Genomic DNA, 17,225 nt, shown 5'->3' with positions numbered 1-17,225 from the left:
AACACAGTATATTACATAACAGAGGAAATATTGTATATTAAACAGTGACATGCTTGATTTGTAAACCAGATACTTGAGAACATAACATAATTTGTAATATCTAAGCATAGAGCCATATGGTAAGTAAGAGCAGAGGCATAAGTAATTGGAAGAGTTGCTATAAGCTTCAGTTAAATGTAAAGTGATTCATTTTGTAGCCAAAAGTACTCATTGTATATACACAAAAGGTCTGAATTGGCAGTTACTAACCAGGAAATAGATCATTTGAGATGTAGTGGTTAAAACAGTTAAAATGGTAACTGCATGGCAGCAGGCAAGGTAAATTCCATGTCCAAGTTTAGGAAACTTTCATACCATGAAAGTTTGAACCATGGCTGTGTAACAGTTTGGGTGACTTGTGTCAAAAACTATAGAGCTGAACTAGGCTCAGAAAAGCAACCAAAATGGCTAAACGTTGGCATAGCTTCCCAACAAAAATTATCATGTGGAGTTTTCGTAGTTTAGAAAAAACAAAACAAAAGTGCACTAGGTGAGAAATAAGTTTGTTACTTCCTTTTGTCTGTTGTAAAAGTTATAACTGACAATACCCCATAGCTGATTTAAAAAGGAATTCACTGCCACAAGATATCCTGCTCACTAGAACAGATGTCAAAGGGATGAGGCATATTCATGGGAAAAGATAGATCTCTCAGTGGCTCCTAACCCAGAGGCAAGATGCCAGTGACTAAAATTGCCTCTTGGTTTCCTACAAGGACCTGGCTGTTCCCTGTGGTGGCAAACAGGATGCTAGACTAGATGAATCTTTATTTGTAGGGGTATTCAGCATTAGACATGCATTCTGCAGGAGCTGTGAGAAAAGAACAGAAGCCATTTAGTGCACAGCTATTTGAGAAAGGGACAGGACAGTAGAGTAACTGGATCTCAGAGGCATAGCTGGGGGAGTCAGGGGGCACTGGGCACCACACCACAGGGGGGTGGCACTTAATGCGCCCAACCCATGCATCTCCTGGGAGTGAGATGGTGGCTCGGGCACCTGCAGGTTCCACCACTCTACAGCTGAGGGAGGTGGTGGGCAGACACGGCTGGGCCACATTCTTTGCAAGTGGTACTCTGCCAGGCTGCATCCCAAGTGTTTGATTGGGGACCTAGGGATGAAGTTTCTCCCCTCTACCCTTCCTCTAGTGGTTTAATCACAAGTTATGTGAATGGCTACACCAGGGGCAGGGGACCTGTGCCCTCCCCCCAGGTTTTGTTGCACTCCAGCCCCCCCTCTGCCCCAGCTAGCATGAACAATGGTCAAGGATTATGGGACTTTGAGTCCAGCAACCTCTGGAGGGCCACAGGTTCACCACCTCTGGCCTGCTTCAGCATAAAACTTTGCATTGTACAGACCAAATTCTGGGAGCTTTTTAATGCTGCAATGCTAGCTAGGGGTGGATCTACACTTAGGAAAAAATGCTATAAATAAGTCAGAAATTAAAATCGTTATAACAAGAAAAAAAACCTATGTAAAAATCGCATAGAAATTTATTTTGCTCTCCGGTGCCATCTGGTTTTGTATGTTTATAACGCATTCAAAATGTCGTTTTTTGACTAAGGTAGCTGAGTCCTAGGTCTCTTGTGTACTCTAGTTTTGATGTAGGTCAAGTTAAAACAACTAGTGGTTTTGGATGGCCCACCTGGAACAAGAGACATGTCGGTTCATTGGGGCTGGAATGAGTATTGTGGCATGCACATGTATTACAAAGGGCTGTACAATATTCAATGTTCTCTGTCACTAGTGCACGGACTCCTGCGCTAGCAGGTGGGTGAGTTTTAATGTTGCACAAAGAGGAGCCCAAAGAATAGTTGCACAAAGCTATCGGTAACCACCGTGTGTTTTCTCTTGCACAACATAACATTTCTCTAATGAAACAAGCATACCACTTTAGTCTTACAACTAGATTTAGTGTTGGTGGCTCTCCCTTGTTTGCTCAGGCTTGAATCTTCAGGTTTGCATCTTCCTTTCAGGTAACCACTGTTCTCAACAAAACAGTTGAGAATATACTTAATCTGCATACTTGCTTTGCTTGTTGTTCTCTCAGTGCTGTAGACTTCATTTTATCTTTTTAATAGTTGGGGAGCGAGGCTGCTGGAAGCTTCCAAGAAAATGTCAATGAGGAAAGCAGCACAAATTTACTTATGGCATCCTTTCCCCATGGTTTACTAAACATGGGATGACAATTCCATAATCCGAGACAACTACAATCTGGAATATAATTGAAAATGCAAAATTAAAGAGAGGAAATGAAGACAGGGATAAATGGAGAAAAACACTGCAATTATTGCAGTTACACAGAAACTTTGTTTGGTTGTGGAGGTAGGACCAGTGGTGTGTGCCAAAGACACAGCAGAGAATGTGAGTTGAGAAAGATTTGAAGTAGTAGCATAATGGGGCTTTTTTTTTTTTACAGCAATAAATGGACATTAAATATTTTATCTCCTATGTAATAAAGTTTTATTTCCCATTTAAAATATTGTGCTTGTGCATCATTCTGTTTTGTAGCAGTTGGGATTGTTTCTCCCCACCTCCCATTCCCCACAATTCATCCAAGCTTTGCAGTGCACCAAGGACTTTCCCATCTCATTTTACTAAGTGCCCCCCCTGCCCCAAAATTATTCAGTATGACTCCGGGTCGCCAGACTTATGTTTAAATCTTGTTTGAGCAGGCACATCTTCAAGATTCTGCCTTTTTTTGCAGTGCAGAGCATTATTCTGCTCTATGTCAATGTGATCTCGGTGCACTTTCAGACAAAATGCAAAAGTGGCAACCCATAGATGGGCAGGGTATAAATAATATTATTCTGGAGTAGGATGTCCCTATTTTCATCAGAAAAATGTTGAAGAGTATGCCATTCAGTGAGCTTCATTGCCAGCTAGGAACTTAAACCTGAGTCTCAGTCTCTCCAGGCCTAATTCAATATTTTGCATTTGTTGTTTAGTCGTTTAGTCATGTCCAACTCTTCGTGACCCCATGGACCAGAGCACGCCAGGCACTCCTGTCTTCCACTGCCTCCATTAAGGATGAGAAAATATACCACTTTCATATGTCTTGTTGGACTATAATGCCATAACCACTATCATGCTGGCTGGGGCTGATAGGAGTTGTAGTCCAACAACTGAAGGGTCACATGTTCCCCATCCATGCCTTATGCCATACTTTGTTACAAGGCTTTTTTTATGATGAGCCTGAAAGTGAGGAGTACCATTGATGAATACTCTCCCATGTCTGAGAAGCAGACAAACAACAAAAGATGAACCAGCAACAACTCCCTGCAAGTAGAAGATTAGCACAGCACAGGGGTATTGGCCTACCCCTCTCCCTGCTATGCTAGTTTTCTACTTGCAGTGCATATTTTTTTAAAAAAATGTATGGGAAGCATTAAAAAATACTATCCTCCATCTTGGGCCTCGGATGGTTATTCCCCCAGACTCGTTCTGGTTTCAAAATGGCCCCCATGCTGCATATGCCCTATACGGCCCCGCGCCTTACTCTGTTCTTGCGGCTCCCTTAGGTCGCCGCCAGGGGGCACCCACAGGATACCTTTCCCCTTTTCCTTTGTTGGCAACAGGAGTCGAGGCAAAGGGGAAGAGCGAAGGGCTGCACTGTTACACTCTTAACGGCTCAGCACAGAGATTTCCGGTTTCCAATTGCAGCTAGTGGTGGGGGGCAAAAACACAGGGTTAGCGCTTCTTCTTAGGCTTTTAGTAAATGTTTTTTTTAACAATCACCTCCCCACTAAGCGGGCAAAAACAGCTCGACACGGATGAAATTCCTTTTCTCTCCTGCGCTGTCAGATCCCACAACAGCATTCATGGAATTGAACAGAGAGAGATGGAGTGATAAGCAGGACAAATATCTTTCCTATTGAATTTTTAGCATTGGGGGGGGGGGGAAGGAGACGGAAAGATTGCACGGGAGTGTAACTCGGTAGGCTCCCTTTTGTCGCCTCCGTTTACCGGTTTCCCATGAGTCCCCAATGCAATCACCACTCATGGCCCCGCACATGGAGGATTCCTCAAAAGAGCCTGAAGTGAGGACTGCCTAGGGACAGTTATCTCGGGCGAAGAGCAGGGAGGGGGGAAGAGCTGAAGACCTCCTGTGACGCGTCGCCGGCGCTGCTGGTTGGCCGGGCGGTTGCGCATGCGCGGTCTGCGAATCCCAGGCGCCTGCCTCGTACAGAGCAGAGGCTGCGGCTGCAGCAGCGCGAGCGGCGCCCTGGTCCCGGCGCGCGCTCGCGGGCATCACTCAGCGCCCCCCCCCCCACGCACCGCGTCCGCCGCCTCGACTTTCTCTCTTCCCCCCGCTAGGCTCGGGGCGACGCCCGCGTGGATGGGATGGAAGCAGGACCCTCGGGAGCAGGTATGGAGGACGCTGTGGGGGGGGGGGGGACGGCTTAGAAGGAATGCAGGGGGGAATCTTGGAAGGAGGAAGATGCAATAGGTCCAGGGGCTCAGGAGAGCAAGTGCAACTGAGAGGAGGGGGGCTGAGAGGCAAGGGTGGTGTGCAAAGGGACATGGGGGCAGCGCGAGTCTGCTGCATGTTTGGGTTCAGCTCTTTGGTGGGCCGCAGTATGTTTGGGGGCTTATGGGGAGAAGTGCAATTGAGGGGAAGGGTCTGAGAACGGTGGGAGGACTGCTGAGGAACAGCGGGGAGGTTTTTTTTGTTTTTTGTTTTTTTTTGGAAGGATGAGCTGTGTTGGGGGCTGCAGGGGGCTTGAGGGGAGCTGTTGAGGGAAGGGGAGCTCAGGAGCAAGAGGCCTGCCGAGGCAGAGGAGTGGTCTGTGGGGGGATTACAAAAGGAGGGTCTGCAGCTGCTGTGTGTGTGCCGGAGGGGGGGTGGCCCATACGGGTGCAAGTGTGAGATCAAAGAGGTCTGCCAAGGAGCGGAGTGGCAAATCGTGTGTGTGCTTGCAGTGCGCGTACGTGGGGGATGCAGGAAGGATGAGGACACGGAGGGGGCTGTGCGGATGAGGGGCGGGAGGAGACATGGATCGGTGGGGGAGGGGAGAGAATGAGAAGCCTTGGGACTTTGAGAAAGGACTCCCGGCGTGGCGTCCAGGGCACCTGGAGCCACATGTGGAGAGGGAGTTGTCTGATGGGTTCCAGTTGGGGCTGCAAGAGTAGTTGGCAAAGAGAAGGGGGTGCTGTGGGGTGGATGGGAGGAAGTGGGCATCCCCAGGCAAGTTGGGGGCTAAAGAAGCACTTGCGTTGGGGGTGTTCTTGCCTAGGGAAAGGGGGGAAGCAGCAGCAAATTGAGAGGGACAAAATGCAGTAATGCAGTAAGGAGAGGATTGAAAAGAAATACACACACACACACACACCATCACTGGGATGAAAGGTTGGGGACGTCCCCCAGTATCCTATGTGTGTTGGATAGGAACATGCAAGGATGACTTTAAAGCTGCCCATCTCCCTCTCCAACAGATTGATGAGCAGGGATTAACTGTGCATGGTTACATCCACACCATACATTTAAAGTTCATGGCTCCTGCCACCAAAAAAAGTGTCCCATTAGCTGTATTTTGTTACAGGTGCTGGGAATTGTAGCTCTGTGAGTGGTAAATTACAGTTTCCAGGACTGCTTGCGTAAATCTGTGTGCTTTAACTGTATGATGTGGATGTGACCTGTTGTTTCAAATTGATTTTTTAAAAAATGTAAACCACTTTGAGGTAATGTGACAAAAAGTAGTATATAAGCACTACTACTACTAATAGTATTATTATGTGCAACAAGGTGAGAGAGGCCTGTTGAGTACTTAAGTGGAGGCAGAGGAGAAATATGCAGCATTAGCGCATCCAAGCCCAAGTTGAGTGGGGGGAGATGTTGGCCTAGCAGGTATGAAATGCCTTATGGCTCTTGAAAGGTCCAATAGCTTTTGAAAGAGGGCAGAATGTGGTGCTGCAGATCCTCAGAGAGGGAAGCTCACTTCAGTACAAATCACCCTGAATAGGAGAGCACTAAGAGGGGCTTTCTCTGCTCTGGGTCTCCTGGGTTTAAAGGAATCTGGCTGATTCAGGAGCAAAAGTGACTTTAGGTGTGTGAGCGAAGCCTTGCTTGTTACATAGACAGGGGTGTGAAGGTGGGTGTGAGAGAGAAACAAATGCCCTGTCCAGGAGGAGGAGATAAAATGCTGAATCTTTGCACAAACATTTTTGTAAGATAAAGGTAAAGGTACCCCTGCCCGTACGGGCCAGTCTTGCCAGACTCTGGGGTTGTGCGCCCATCTCACTCAAGAGGCCAGGGGCCAGCGCTGTCCGGAGACACTTCCGGGTCACGTGGCCAGCGTGACATCGCTGCTCTGGCGAGCCAGAGCCGCACACGGAAACGCCATTTACCTTTCCGCTGGTAAGCGGTCCCTATTTATCTACTTGCACCCGGAGGTGCTTTCGAACTGCTAGGTTGGCAGGCGCTGGGACCGAGCAGCGGGAGCGCACCCCGCCGCAGGGATTCGAACCGCCGACCTTTCGATCGGCAAGTCCTAGGCTCTGAGGCTTCGTTGTATCAGGGAAGCTGGGGGGTCGGATTCGAGTGGCTGAGCATGCCTGAAAGCTGGATGGTGAGGGGACAGAAACAGAAAGATAAGGATCCCTTGATAAGGACAAGGGAAGCTGGCAGCAGCTGGGTCCTTGGTGAGCCCCCCCTTTACCTCCAGGCATAGCTAAGAGGTTTGAGGGGAAGATATGCCCACAAACTTTGAGTAGCTGGAGGAGGAAAGACTCTTGTAGCCTTTGTTAAGTAGGTGCCCTCCAGGTGTTTTGGACAGCAAATCCCATCAGCACAAGTAATAGTCCAGAACAACTGGAGGGCAATTCCAGCCTGGTGGCGAGGCTGTTGTCCTCTTTTTGTGTACAGAGTGATCAGAAGGCTATTGAAACCCATCAGTGTGTGTGTGCCTTTTCTTTTGTTGGCTTTTACAAAAGTAGAACAGCTTGCTTTCAGACCTACTTTAAATTGACACACAAAGCCCTTCTAGGTTGATGGGAATTGATGCTTGAGTTTCCTGACATCTTTTCGGATATGGTTTTTTTTAATAAAAAAAAAAACCTTTCCCATAGTGCCTTGTAGAGGCAAAACCTAACTTCCAGGGAGGTGGGTGATTGTTTACTACACTTGCAAAGTGCTTTGTGATCTCTTGCTTCATTGTCTCCTCAATTGCCTTGTTAGGCTGGGTCACTGCTATTAAAAAAGTGTTGCGGGTGGTGATCTCTCAGGCTGATGAGACTGGTGTGCCCATGGCTACATAGTGGCTGGTTCCATGTGACTCTGAGCCAGGTTTTAGAAACACAGGAAGCTGCCTTACACTGGTCCCACTGGCTCAGCATTGTCTACAGTTTACACTGTCTGGCAGCAGCTCTCCAAAGTCTCTGAGAGGAGGCATTCCCAGCGCTACCTGGAGATGCTGGGGGGAATTAACCTTGGCCCTTCCTCGTTCAGTGCAGGTTCTCTGCCACCGAGTTATCTAGCGTATTGTGGTTTACAGGGCATGAGCTGTGTGCCCGTGCACATGGTCTGATTGCTTCTGCTTGTTCTTCCCCCTAGCAGGAGCAAGAGAAACAAATCAGCCAGCCTTGGCTTTGCAGACTGACCAAGCCCAGGGTTTGTGGTTTTGGTTTTCCCTAACAAGCCACAGCAAACCAACAGCAAATCATGGGTTTGGACTGGCCAGCAATTGTGGCTTGTTAGGGAGCAATAGATCGCAGCCCCTTGTTTAGCCATAACACAAAGTCTTAAGTTTCTGTTTCATTTACAGGGGTACCTCAGGTTACATATGCTTCAGGTTACATACACTTCAGGTTACAGACTCTGCTAACCCAGAAATAGTGCTTCAGGTTAAGAACTTTGCTTCAGGATAAGAACAGAAATTGTGCTCTGGCGGTGCAGTGGCAGCAGGAGGCCCCATTAGCTAAAGTGGTGCTTCAGGTTAAGAACAGTTTCAGGTTAAGAACGGACCTCCTGAACGAATTAAGTACTTAACCGGAGGTACCACTGTATTCTCCTTGCTCTAGGGCAGGGCTGAAGTAGGGACAGCTGGGCAGCGATGCACCAGCACCTTGCCTAGGCTCAGTAAACCAGAAGGTCTGGCTTATGACATGTGAACATAACCACTATTTAAAAGGGATGAGACTTCATATGGCTTTCCCAGGTCTTAAGTCCTCCAACTGCTTCCCAGTTAGGTTGGTGAGAGAGGAGTGGGGTTTGCTGGCATATCAAGCTGGTTGTCTGCTTGTCAGGCTGCAGGTGTGTACTCATGTCCCAGGAAGGGCTGTAGCTCAGTGGCAGAACATCTGCTTTGCATGCAAAAGGTCGCAGGTTCAATCCTCACCCTCTCCAGGTAGGCCTTTGAGAGACCCCTCCTGCCTAACCTCCTGGAGGGGCCTGACTCTGTAGAAGGCAGCTTCCTGTGTCCCTGATGTTCTTTAAAATAAAGGCAGAGCCCAAGAGTGAAGGCTGGCTTGCTTCCAGTTCTGGTTTTAACTTGTGGAAATTCACCCATAAAGTTTTTGTGTGATGAAGGTTGCGATCCTAACCCCTCTTTACCTGGGAGGAAGACCCACTGAGTTCTGGGTGGGTACGGTTAGTCTTGCACAGGGCAGCTGCCTCATTAGAAGGACTTACACCATTTTTGTGTAAGTCATGTCTTTGTGGCATTCATGTCTTTGGAGGCAGGGCTTGAACCTGGAGAAAGGAAATTAATTAAGATGGTGCCTTGGACCAAGTGGAAGGGTCCATTCTTAAAGAAAATTTGTTCCTGGCACCAGTATTCGAAATTTGCCGGGTGCTAGGCAAATTTGGCACCTGGCTATCTGCCACTTGCGGCCAAGTGAATATATTTGGGCGCCTGGATGGTGCTTGATGTCTTTGCCATCTGGAGGTGCATGCCTGGGGGACCATTGAATCTTGCCTGTTTTCACACACTAACATTACATCCTGTAGAATTCTATCTGTGATATTTTATCTGCACAATCAGAATATAGCTTATATATCTGAATTTCTGACACTCCCCATACGTGCTTAGATGGCCCTTTTCCAGCTTGAAAAACAAAGACAACTTCTCTAAGTTGCCTCAGTTACAATTCTTATTTGCTACCAGAAGCAAAGTGGCCAACTACAAGCTGGACTTTTCCAAAAGCCAATTTTGGCATTAAGTTGTACTCAGCTGTATTCAGTGGAATATCTCTGTTGGTATAGCGTGAGACTCTTAATATCAGAGTTGTGGGTTCGAGTACCACATTGGGCAAAAGATCTCTATATTGCAGGGGTTGGACTGGATGAGCCTTGGGATCCCTTCCAACTCTGCAATTCCACGATAAACATAGCAATTTAGAGTGTTGCCCAATTAGCCATATGACTTGTATTGGCTTGATCAATCTGTGTCAATGTAAGTATAGCTTATCAAGAAATAAGCCTCTACAAAGCCTGTCTTGTGTGAGTTGTTGTGTTTAGAAGAAGCCAAGCGAGAACAGACACTCATTAAGGGATTCAACAGCAGACATTTCTGCATTTGTCTCTGCGTCCAGAGTGGCTTGAACGCTCCTGTTTGCATGCAGAGGTATGGCAGGCTGCTTCCTTTCTAGATATGACACCTCATGGCACACAGTTTGACGGCTGTGAACCCTAATGGCTCATCTTGACAAATTGATTGCAGATGTGAACTGAGGATGTGTTGATAACGCCACAAGGCGGATTTTAATTTGATAGATAAAATAAATAGGATTGCATCCCAACTAAGTGAGTCATGTCCTTCCTTTCAGTAGGTCTCCTCTGAGAAGGACTAACATTGGATCAGGGATGTTTGACTCAAAAGTTTCAAGTGCAAATCATTTGCCAAGCATTTTGCATCATTTTTACCACTTCAAAATAACCAATCTGGCTCAGTCCAGCAACAAAAGTGTAAAATTCTTAAGAGTTAAATTCTGCCGCTTTTGCTGAGTTCCTACAGAATTGCGACTTACGAAACAACTGGGGTTCACAGCCACACCATTGGCTGCTGTGTGATATTTGTACCTTGAGCTATAAGAACTTCTTATTTTGCCCGCAGCATTGTTTTCCCTAAGCCATGCCTGCCTGTCTGCCCATCACCTGGTGTCATATGATATCAGGTGTGGGTCAGGTAAGCTCAGCTGATCCAAACTGAACAGGAGATGTTCTCCCAATTCTTCTGTTCTGTGCGCTGGTAAAATTTCTTGCTTTTTGAATTTGGCACCTTTTTTGTTGCTGCTGCCCTGCAGTGACAGAAAAGGCACCAAACACAAAAAGCACAGAATTATTTCTGGATAACACCCTGCCTCTGAAATAAAATCCTGTTAAGCATGGTGGGAATTGTAGCTCTGTGAACTACAGTTCCCAGGATTCTTTGCGGGGCAACCATGAGGTTTAAATGTATGACCTGGATGTGACCAAAGAATTGGGAATGCCCTTGGATCAGCCTCCTGTTTTTTTCCGCTTTGCAGGTGTGGCTTGAAAAGTTTTGCATCCTGTAGTTACTGTTTCTTGCTTTGCTGATTTTAGATGCTCTTGCCATGCCATATGGTTGAAGGAGATGGTGGTTTTCCTAGGTCCAAAATGAGGTTTTGGTTGCTTCGTTTTATGTGTTCCTTTATGTGTTCCTTCACTGTAGACTAGAATGTAATGTTGAGGTCTCTTCTTGCTCCAACTCTGAGCAATGTACACTTTGTTTTGTTTAGTATGGCCCTGTGGCCTCTTCGTGATGCGAAATCTCTGTGATTTGTGTGATTTTTGGCATCAAATCCATAACAAGCTTACATTAACTTCATCATAGCATAGCAGAGAATCATCAGCAGGCAGTGATTGCAAACTTGTGGCTTTGCAGAACTTACGTGAGAAAATATTTTGTCTTTTATTCATCTGCATAGATTTCTAAGTTCTTTGTTTAAATGCCATCTTCATCCTGGCTCTGATAGCTTGAGTTGTCTTCTAGGAATTTTGCTTGGGGCACAGATTCAATTACAGCAAATAACCTGTTGAGTTTTGAATTTGTTGCATGCCTAACTGTGTTTTTTCTACTTAAAAATATCCTCAGTTATATGGAATAGCTTCATCTTGCGCCTGTCTAAACAAATGAAATTTGCTGTTAATGCAGATTACTGTAATTTAATACAGATTAAATCTAGGTGTTAATTCTTTTTAAAAATAAATGCCCACAGATGAGGAAGAAAGAAAAATGGTAGTCATGTAGTATTGATTCTCCCAGGTTTACAAAAAGCCTGTTACAGCTTCAAGGAATGTGTAATTTAAAGGTGGGGAACTTTTGGTTCTCCAGTTGCTGTTTGACTCCCAACTCCTGTTAGCTCTGACCATTGGTCATGCGGAGGCATTTCATGGAGAAAAATAGCACCTGTCACAAAAAATGGCGGCTCCAATGTTGACTGCCATCTTTCACCACTGGAGTAACATATTCTGCGTGATTAGTAATTTGGACTGTTATTATTTGTGTGGTTTTTTTGTGTATGGTTTTTTTGCAAACTACTTTGAGTTTATGTTCTAAAGAAAAGTCTGAGCAGCCACAAAAGCTAACGCTACTGGTTCTGGAGAAAGGCGAGTCTCACTACCCCTCAGTGAGTGACGAATGGGTACAAATGGAACATAAAAAAATAACAACACCCGACGATGCTTGTTGATCAGTGCATTTATTGCTGATTTCTGCTCCTTTTTGAAGACTGTGGACTCAGCTAGATTGATAAAGAAATAGCGATTTATATGCATTGTATATGTGCTATAACACTGTGCCACCAGATGGCGCTGTGGAGCCCCAGTTTTTCCCTGCCAGATTTCTCTGTTTAAATCTACAACGTGTTTTAACGCTGCTTTGATGTGTCTAGACCCAGCCTGTGTTGGCTGCTCAGACTTTTCTTTAGAAATTAGATTCCATGTTCTAAAAATCAGATGCTGGACTGTATTAGGACTTGAGAATAACTTTCCCCAGCCCCTTTGGCAGTGGCTGGCAGTGGGCATCCCCTACCCCTGGTGCTGGGAACCCCCCTGTGAATGGGAAACTTTGCTGTCTATCCTTTTGTGTGTGTTTGGTTCGGCAGATTGAGAGCTGGTTCCTAGAGGAGTGATTAATGACATGTGTTGCCCACAGTCACAACTTTTCTGCTGTTTGGAAAGCGGTGGGTCTGTGTGTGTGGTTCCCCCTCCCCCTCTTTCCCCTTTGGGATCTCACTTCTCTCCCTGCCCCCAGTTAATTTATTGAAACAGCAGGAGAGTATGTGGGAGAGAAAGGGTTGGGTGGAGGTGGCAGTTTATCCTCCCAAAAGCCTCCGTGAAAACAAAACTACTCCATGTGTCCTGTGTTGTCTAGGATCCTTGGTGCATCCCCCTCCCCCCCTTGTGTTGGGGGTGCAAGGATCTAAATAGACATGTTAATTTCATGCCCGCCTAACAGAGCAGCCCCCATCAAGCAGCTGTTGATCTAGAGCTGGCTGACAGCTGTTAAGACAAATCCTTTGTTTAGGATGGGGATTATCTCAAAACAGAGGTTCGGAGGCCTTGAATTCTCTCTGCACACCCAAATAAAGATGCTTGGGGGGGAAGGATGGTTTTCAGGGGGAAACCAGACGTGGATGTTCTCTTTGGAATATGCTGCCTCTGGTGAGCAGGAAAAAAAAGAAGTTTGCTGCCGGATCTTTCAGTGGCAAAGTCTGGTTTCATACTGCTGGATGTGTTGTGCTGCAACTGAAAATAGGCTTCTTCCCCTCCTTGTGGCCCCCCCCCCCCCCCCGGCCTAGGCTCATTCATTTGCATGACAAAGTGGAGGCTTAATGCAACTTTGCCATGGTGAGTGGAGGTATGCAGAGAGGCACCCCCTTGTTTCCAGGGAGAATGGGACAGGTCTTGATAAAGGGGTGACTGTCTCTGTGGGTTCCCCTGTGCTGGCTTTGGTTACTTGCGTTTTGTAGATGCGGTTTCTTCAACTGTGCCATGGCGATGACCTCAAGCTCCTTATGACTGGGTTGCCCAAATGTCTCATCTGCATCTGCAAAGACAATTTGTTTGGATGGTATTCGTAATAGGGCCGCCATGGTGGTGGCCCCGCATTCAAGTGGAATTAGATCTTGCTCTAAGTTGGGCAGGACCTATCCCATGTGGTCTTTACATGGGCCTTGAAGACCTACTTTTTCATGAGGGCCTTTGTGTAATATAAATGGGGGTTTCTATTCTGGGGGTCTGCTGACATTTCTTTTCACTGCTGGTGTATTTCAGTCTATTTTGAACTGTCTTTTAGGGCTAGTGTTGCAATAAAGTGGATATATTGAATTGTTACCTTTGTATATTTCGTTCTGTTGTGAACAGCTCTGTGGAGCCATGTGCTCAGAAATCCAATCATCTTTGCTTTTAATTGGTGCAAATGGAAGTTGTGTTTGCATCTGGTAAAGTTAAGGTCATTGTGGTTGCTGATTCCCCCCTTGCCACCCTTCTGTTCTGTGGATCATTGGCTCACCTTTTACAGGTAAGAGCCACAGTGGAGTATGGAAGTCCTTGTTGTCTCTTAATTTCCTTCCCTTCCTTCAAGGAGCACAGCGGGGTCCCTGGAATTGCTTATCATCTTTTTATTTCTAGACAGTTATATCAAACATTAGTCACACTCAGAATAGATGCATTGAAATGAAATAACAAGAGTGACTTCGGTCCATTAATGTCAATGGTTCTTCTCCGAGCAGAACTCAGTTGGCCTCAGCTAGTCTTCTTGAATTTCAGCTAAAACAGGGGTACAAACCTGGTGGCCCTACAGATGTTGTTGGACTACAAATTCCATCATCTGTGACCATCGTCACAGATCCTTCCTCTAGTAAAACTAAAGCATGGGTTCTACCTCTAAACATGATAGTGTTTGTTTTGTTTTTTGTTACTCTTCCCGTGGTTAAGATAGTACAGCTAGCTCTCCGTTTTTAATCCTCACAGCAACCCTGTGAGGTGGGCTAGACTGAGAGGCTGGCCCAAGATCACCCAGTGAGCTTCATGGCCAAGTGAGGATTTGAACCCTGGTTTCCCAGGTCCTAGTCTGGCACTCTTAACCACTGTGTCACCACTAAAACTCTCCAGTATTTTAGGGTGTGTGTGATGTTAAGTTTTAAAAATATATTCTCTGCTATGAAATCACAAAAGCTCAAACACATAAACAAGCAACAGTTATGGCATTCCTGCAAGGTAGTGTTAAAATGAAATTTCTAACTCATTTAAATTGCTTTGCAATGAGCGCAATTTGCATACCACATTTCTGCATATTGGAGATAATGAACAGGTGGCCGCTTTGCACTTCTTATTCTGCAGTATCTATTCAGAAGCTATTGCCCCTGGATGTGACTGGAAATTGTTAGGTACTGAACAATCTTGAGCTTTTGAAAATTAGGAAAACCAGTGCATCTTGACTGTCTCATTTCAGGACCCTTGAGTATTTTTGCCATCATAGCTCTGAACTCAGGAAGCTTGGTTTCTTAGGAACTTGAAAAGACATAAAAGTCATGTTCAAATGCTACTTTCTCAGAACCTGTGATCATGCTGAGATTAGGAGCGGATCTTGGGCTTGAAGACCTTCTCACCCACTTCCCTGCCTCCACCACCCTGCATGCTGCATAACCAGAGCTGTGATATTGCAGGAGCACTGGGCAAAGTGCAAAGACTTGTATTGTCACTGAATTCAGCTTTTTGAGAATCTCTGCTGTATTTTTAAGGCAAGCATCTAGCCCTCCTGATTGCAAGTATATAGAATGGACATGCTCCCTGTCTTGGTCATAGCTCAGTGGTAGAGCACCTCCTTTGCTTCCAGAAGGCTCCAAATTCAATCCTCAGTGGCATCTCTGGGAATTTCCCCTGCCTGAAACCATGGTGCTGTCAGTCATTTTAGACCAGCGATTAGCTTACCGGTATATATCTGAGTTTCTAGCACTGGACCCAAGTTTGAGAAAGGCTGGTGTAGGCAGTACTGAGTCAGATGGATCAATGACCTGACTCTGAACAAGGCAGCTTCCTATGTTCTGGGGGAGGGCAAGTGTTGGCTGAAAAAGCTTCATGGTGCCTTGGGGAAAGTGCTTTGGAGGTGGTCTGAATCTCTGGGGTAGAGAATCTCCTTGGCCTTTGGGAGGTCCCATGCTCAACCCCCAGCATCTCCAGGTAGGGCTGGGAGAAAGACCCCTGTGTGAAACTCTAGACGGTCTCTTGTCCGTCGGTGTGGACAGCACTGGGCCAGATGGACCAATGGTCTGGTTTGGGCTAAGGCAGCTTCCTGTGCTCTTTGGGGGTGTTGGTGTCGCTTGCCTCTTGGGCAGGCATTCTGCCATGGGTAAGTCCTAGGGTGCCGTGAAAAGAGGGGTGGGAAAGCAGCTGGGTGCCAAGGCTCTCAGGCGGTGGTGTGTAGCTAATGTCTGGAGTCTCATCTTGCCAGCTGGGATGCTGAGCTTTAATTTATGCATCGTGGCCACTCTTCCCTTGTCTGCCGTCCAGCCATAATTCGCCCGCCAGCCATCCCCCTTGTTGTGTCGCTCACGGGCAACCACTTTTAATCTGTGCATTGATTCCTTGACTTCATTAATTAATCTGCAAGGCTTTCAAGAGACAGGGCTTGGCAACGGTCCGAAAGCTGGAGCAAATCTGCATTTGTGTTTTATGTGAAACTGTGGCATCCTGGCAACTCCATAGCAATTTCACTCCTTCTGTGCGGTTTAAGACTTTTGAAATGTCCCAAACCATCTCGCTGAGGCTGTTACTGTGGAAAAGCAACAGCTAATCCTCAACTTGATCTGTATTGCAGGTGGAGGGGTGAGGAGGGTGAGAGAGTGAGAGAGAGAGAGAGAGAGAGAGAGAGAGAGAGAGAAGGGAAGATGCATTGAATGAGCCCTGGGGGAATCTGGGAGAGTTTGGTCCCCATTGTGTGTCTCTCTAGTCCACAGCTGCGCCTTGTCCATTCATTTTTGTCCTGCAAACGTGTGCAGTGACGCGGCAGGAGCCCTGCCACAGACTGTTCTCAGACTGGGTGTGTTAAAGATTCTGGTTTTCTTTTTTAATAGTCTGTGGGCTTAGCCATGCCATCTTGCCAAGTGTGATCCAGCCACATACTTTATTTTGTTCAACTCCTCCTTTCCCCCAAGGCAGTCCTTGGACACAAAAGTATTTTGCACCCAGATCCACAGGATGTGGGAAGGGTATGGCAAAAGTGCATTGGGGAGAGCCTTACGTTCTGGGGGCAAGGAAGAACTTTTCAACTCCACACCTTCAATATATATAGCCTGTTTAATCTCCTGTCCCAAATTGACAATTTCATCTCTCTTACTGGAAATATCAGTGGAGATTTTTCATTTTTAATAATGGTTTAACAATGCCCTGATTGAACAAGTGCTTTCTTTTATGTGTCTAGAAGCTTACTCAGAGGTCTGTGGTGAGGTACCTTGCCAAAGGTTTTGTGAAAGTCCATGTATACTATGTTAACTGGATTACCCCTATCTATATGTGTGTAGACTCTCTTCTCTTAAAGGGAAAGGGAAAGGGACCCCTGACTGTTAAGTCCAGTCGTGAACGACTCTGTGGTTGCAGTGCTCATCTCGCTTTACAGGCTGAGGGAGCCGATGTTTGTCTGCAGACAGCTTCCAGGTCATTTGGCCAGCATGATTTAAGCTGCTTCTGGCGAACCAGAGCAGCGCACGGAAACGCCGTTCGCCCTCCCACTGGAGCAGTACCTATTTATCTACTTGCACTTTGACATGCTTTCTAACTGCTAGGTGGTCAGGAGCTGGGACCAAGCAACGGGAGCTCACCCCATCGCGAGGATTTGAATCGACCTTCTGATTGGCAAGCCCTAGGCTCGGTGGTTTAGACCACAGCACCACCCGCGTCCCATATATGCGTGTAGACTCTCTTCTCTTAAAGTACGCTTGATAAGTTGTTGACATTACTGAGCTAGATGGCTCAGTGGTCTCTCTGTGTAAGGCAGTCCTATCAAAACCAGATCAGCAAGGAACCCCCCAGTGGCACTCAACAGCCGTCATTTAATGAGGCACAGGAGACTGGGAAGAGGTTTTTAGCTCTTTTCTTAAAAGTCATTGACAATTGTGGCAGACTGACTTCCCTTAGTAACATGTTTGCTGTGCTGGCTGGGGCTGATGGGAGTTTTAGTGTAGAGCATCTGGAGGGCACCAGGTTGGAGAGGGCTGCTTGAATGCTCCCAAG

At 46.5% G+C, this 17,225-nt stretch overlaps 1 protein-coding gene and 1 long non-coding RNA gene across 3 annotated transcripts in view; one reads left to right on the top strand and one right to left on the bottom strand.

Annotated features, from left to right (window-relative positions):
* Nucleotides 1-969: 969 nt before the first annotated feature.
* On the bottom strand, nt 970-4,118 carry LOC310850444. Its single transcript, XR_014567319.1, has 3 exons — nt 4,001-4,118; nt 3,534-3,697; nt 970-2,248 (listed from the first exon to the last, which is right to left on the bottom strand). It is a non-coding gene; the product is annotated as an uncharacterized lncRNA (long non-coding RNA).
* Nucleotides 4,119-4,200: 82 nt separating this feature from the next.
* Nucleotides 4,201-17,225, top strand: part of LOC310850324 (protein argonaute-1) — a 45,797-nt gene continuing 32,772 nt past the window's right edge. The window contains exon 1 of one of the 2 annotated variants that reach the window (XM_083751705.1): nt 4,201-4,403. In XM_083751705.1, the coding sequence (XP_083607831.1) occupies nt 4,379-4,403 (25 nt within the window). In that variant the 5' untranslated portion in view covers nt 4,201-4,378. The remainder of the gene's footprint in view (nt 4,404-17,225) is intronic. The other variant, XM_083751706.1, reaches the window with a different exon arrangement.

This window comes from Podarcis gaigeae (genome assembly GCF_964106915.1).
Source record: "Podarcis gaigeae genome assembly, chromosome: 8".
Lineage (NCBI taxonomy): Eukaryota > Metazoa > Chordata > Lepidosauria > Squamata > Lacertidae > Podarcis > Podarcis gaigeae.
The sequence above is the reverse complement of the archived record's forward strand: the minus strand, read 5'-3'. Positions and strand labels throughout refer to the sequence as shown.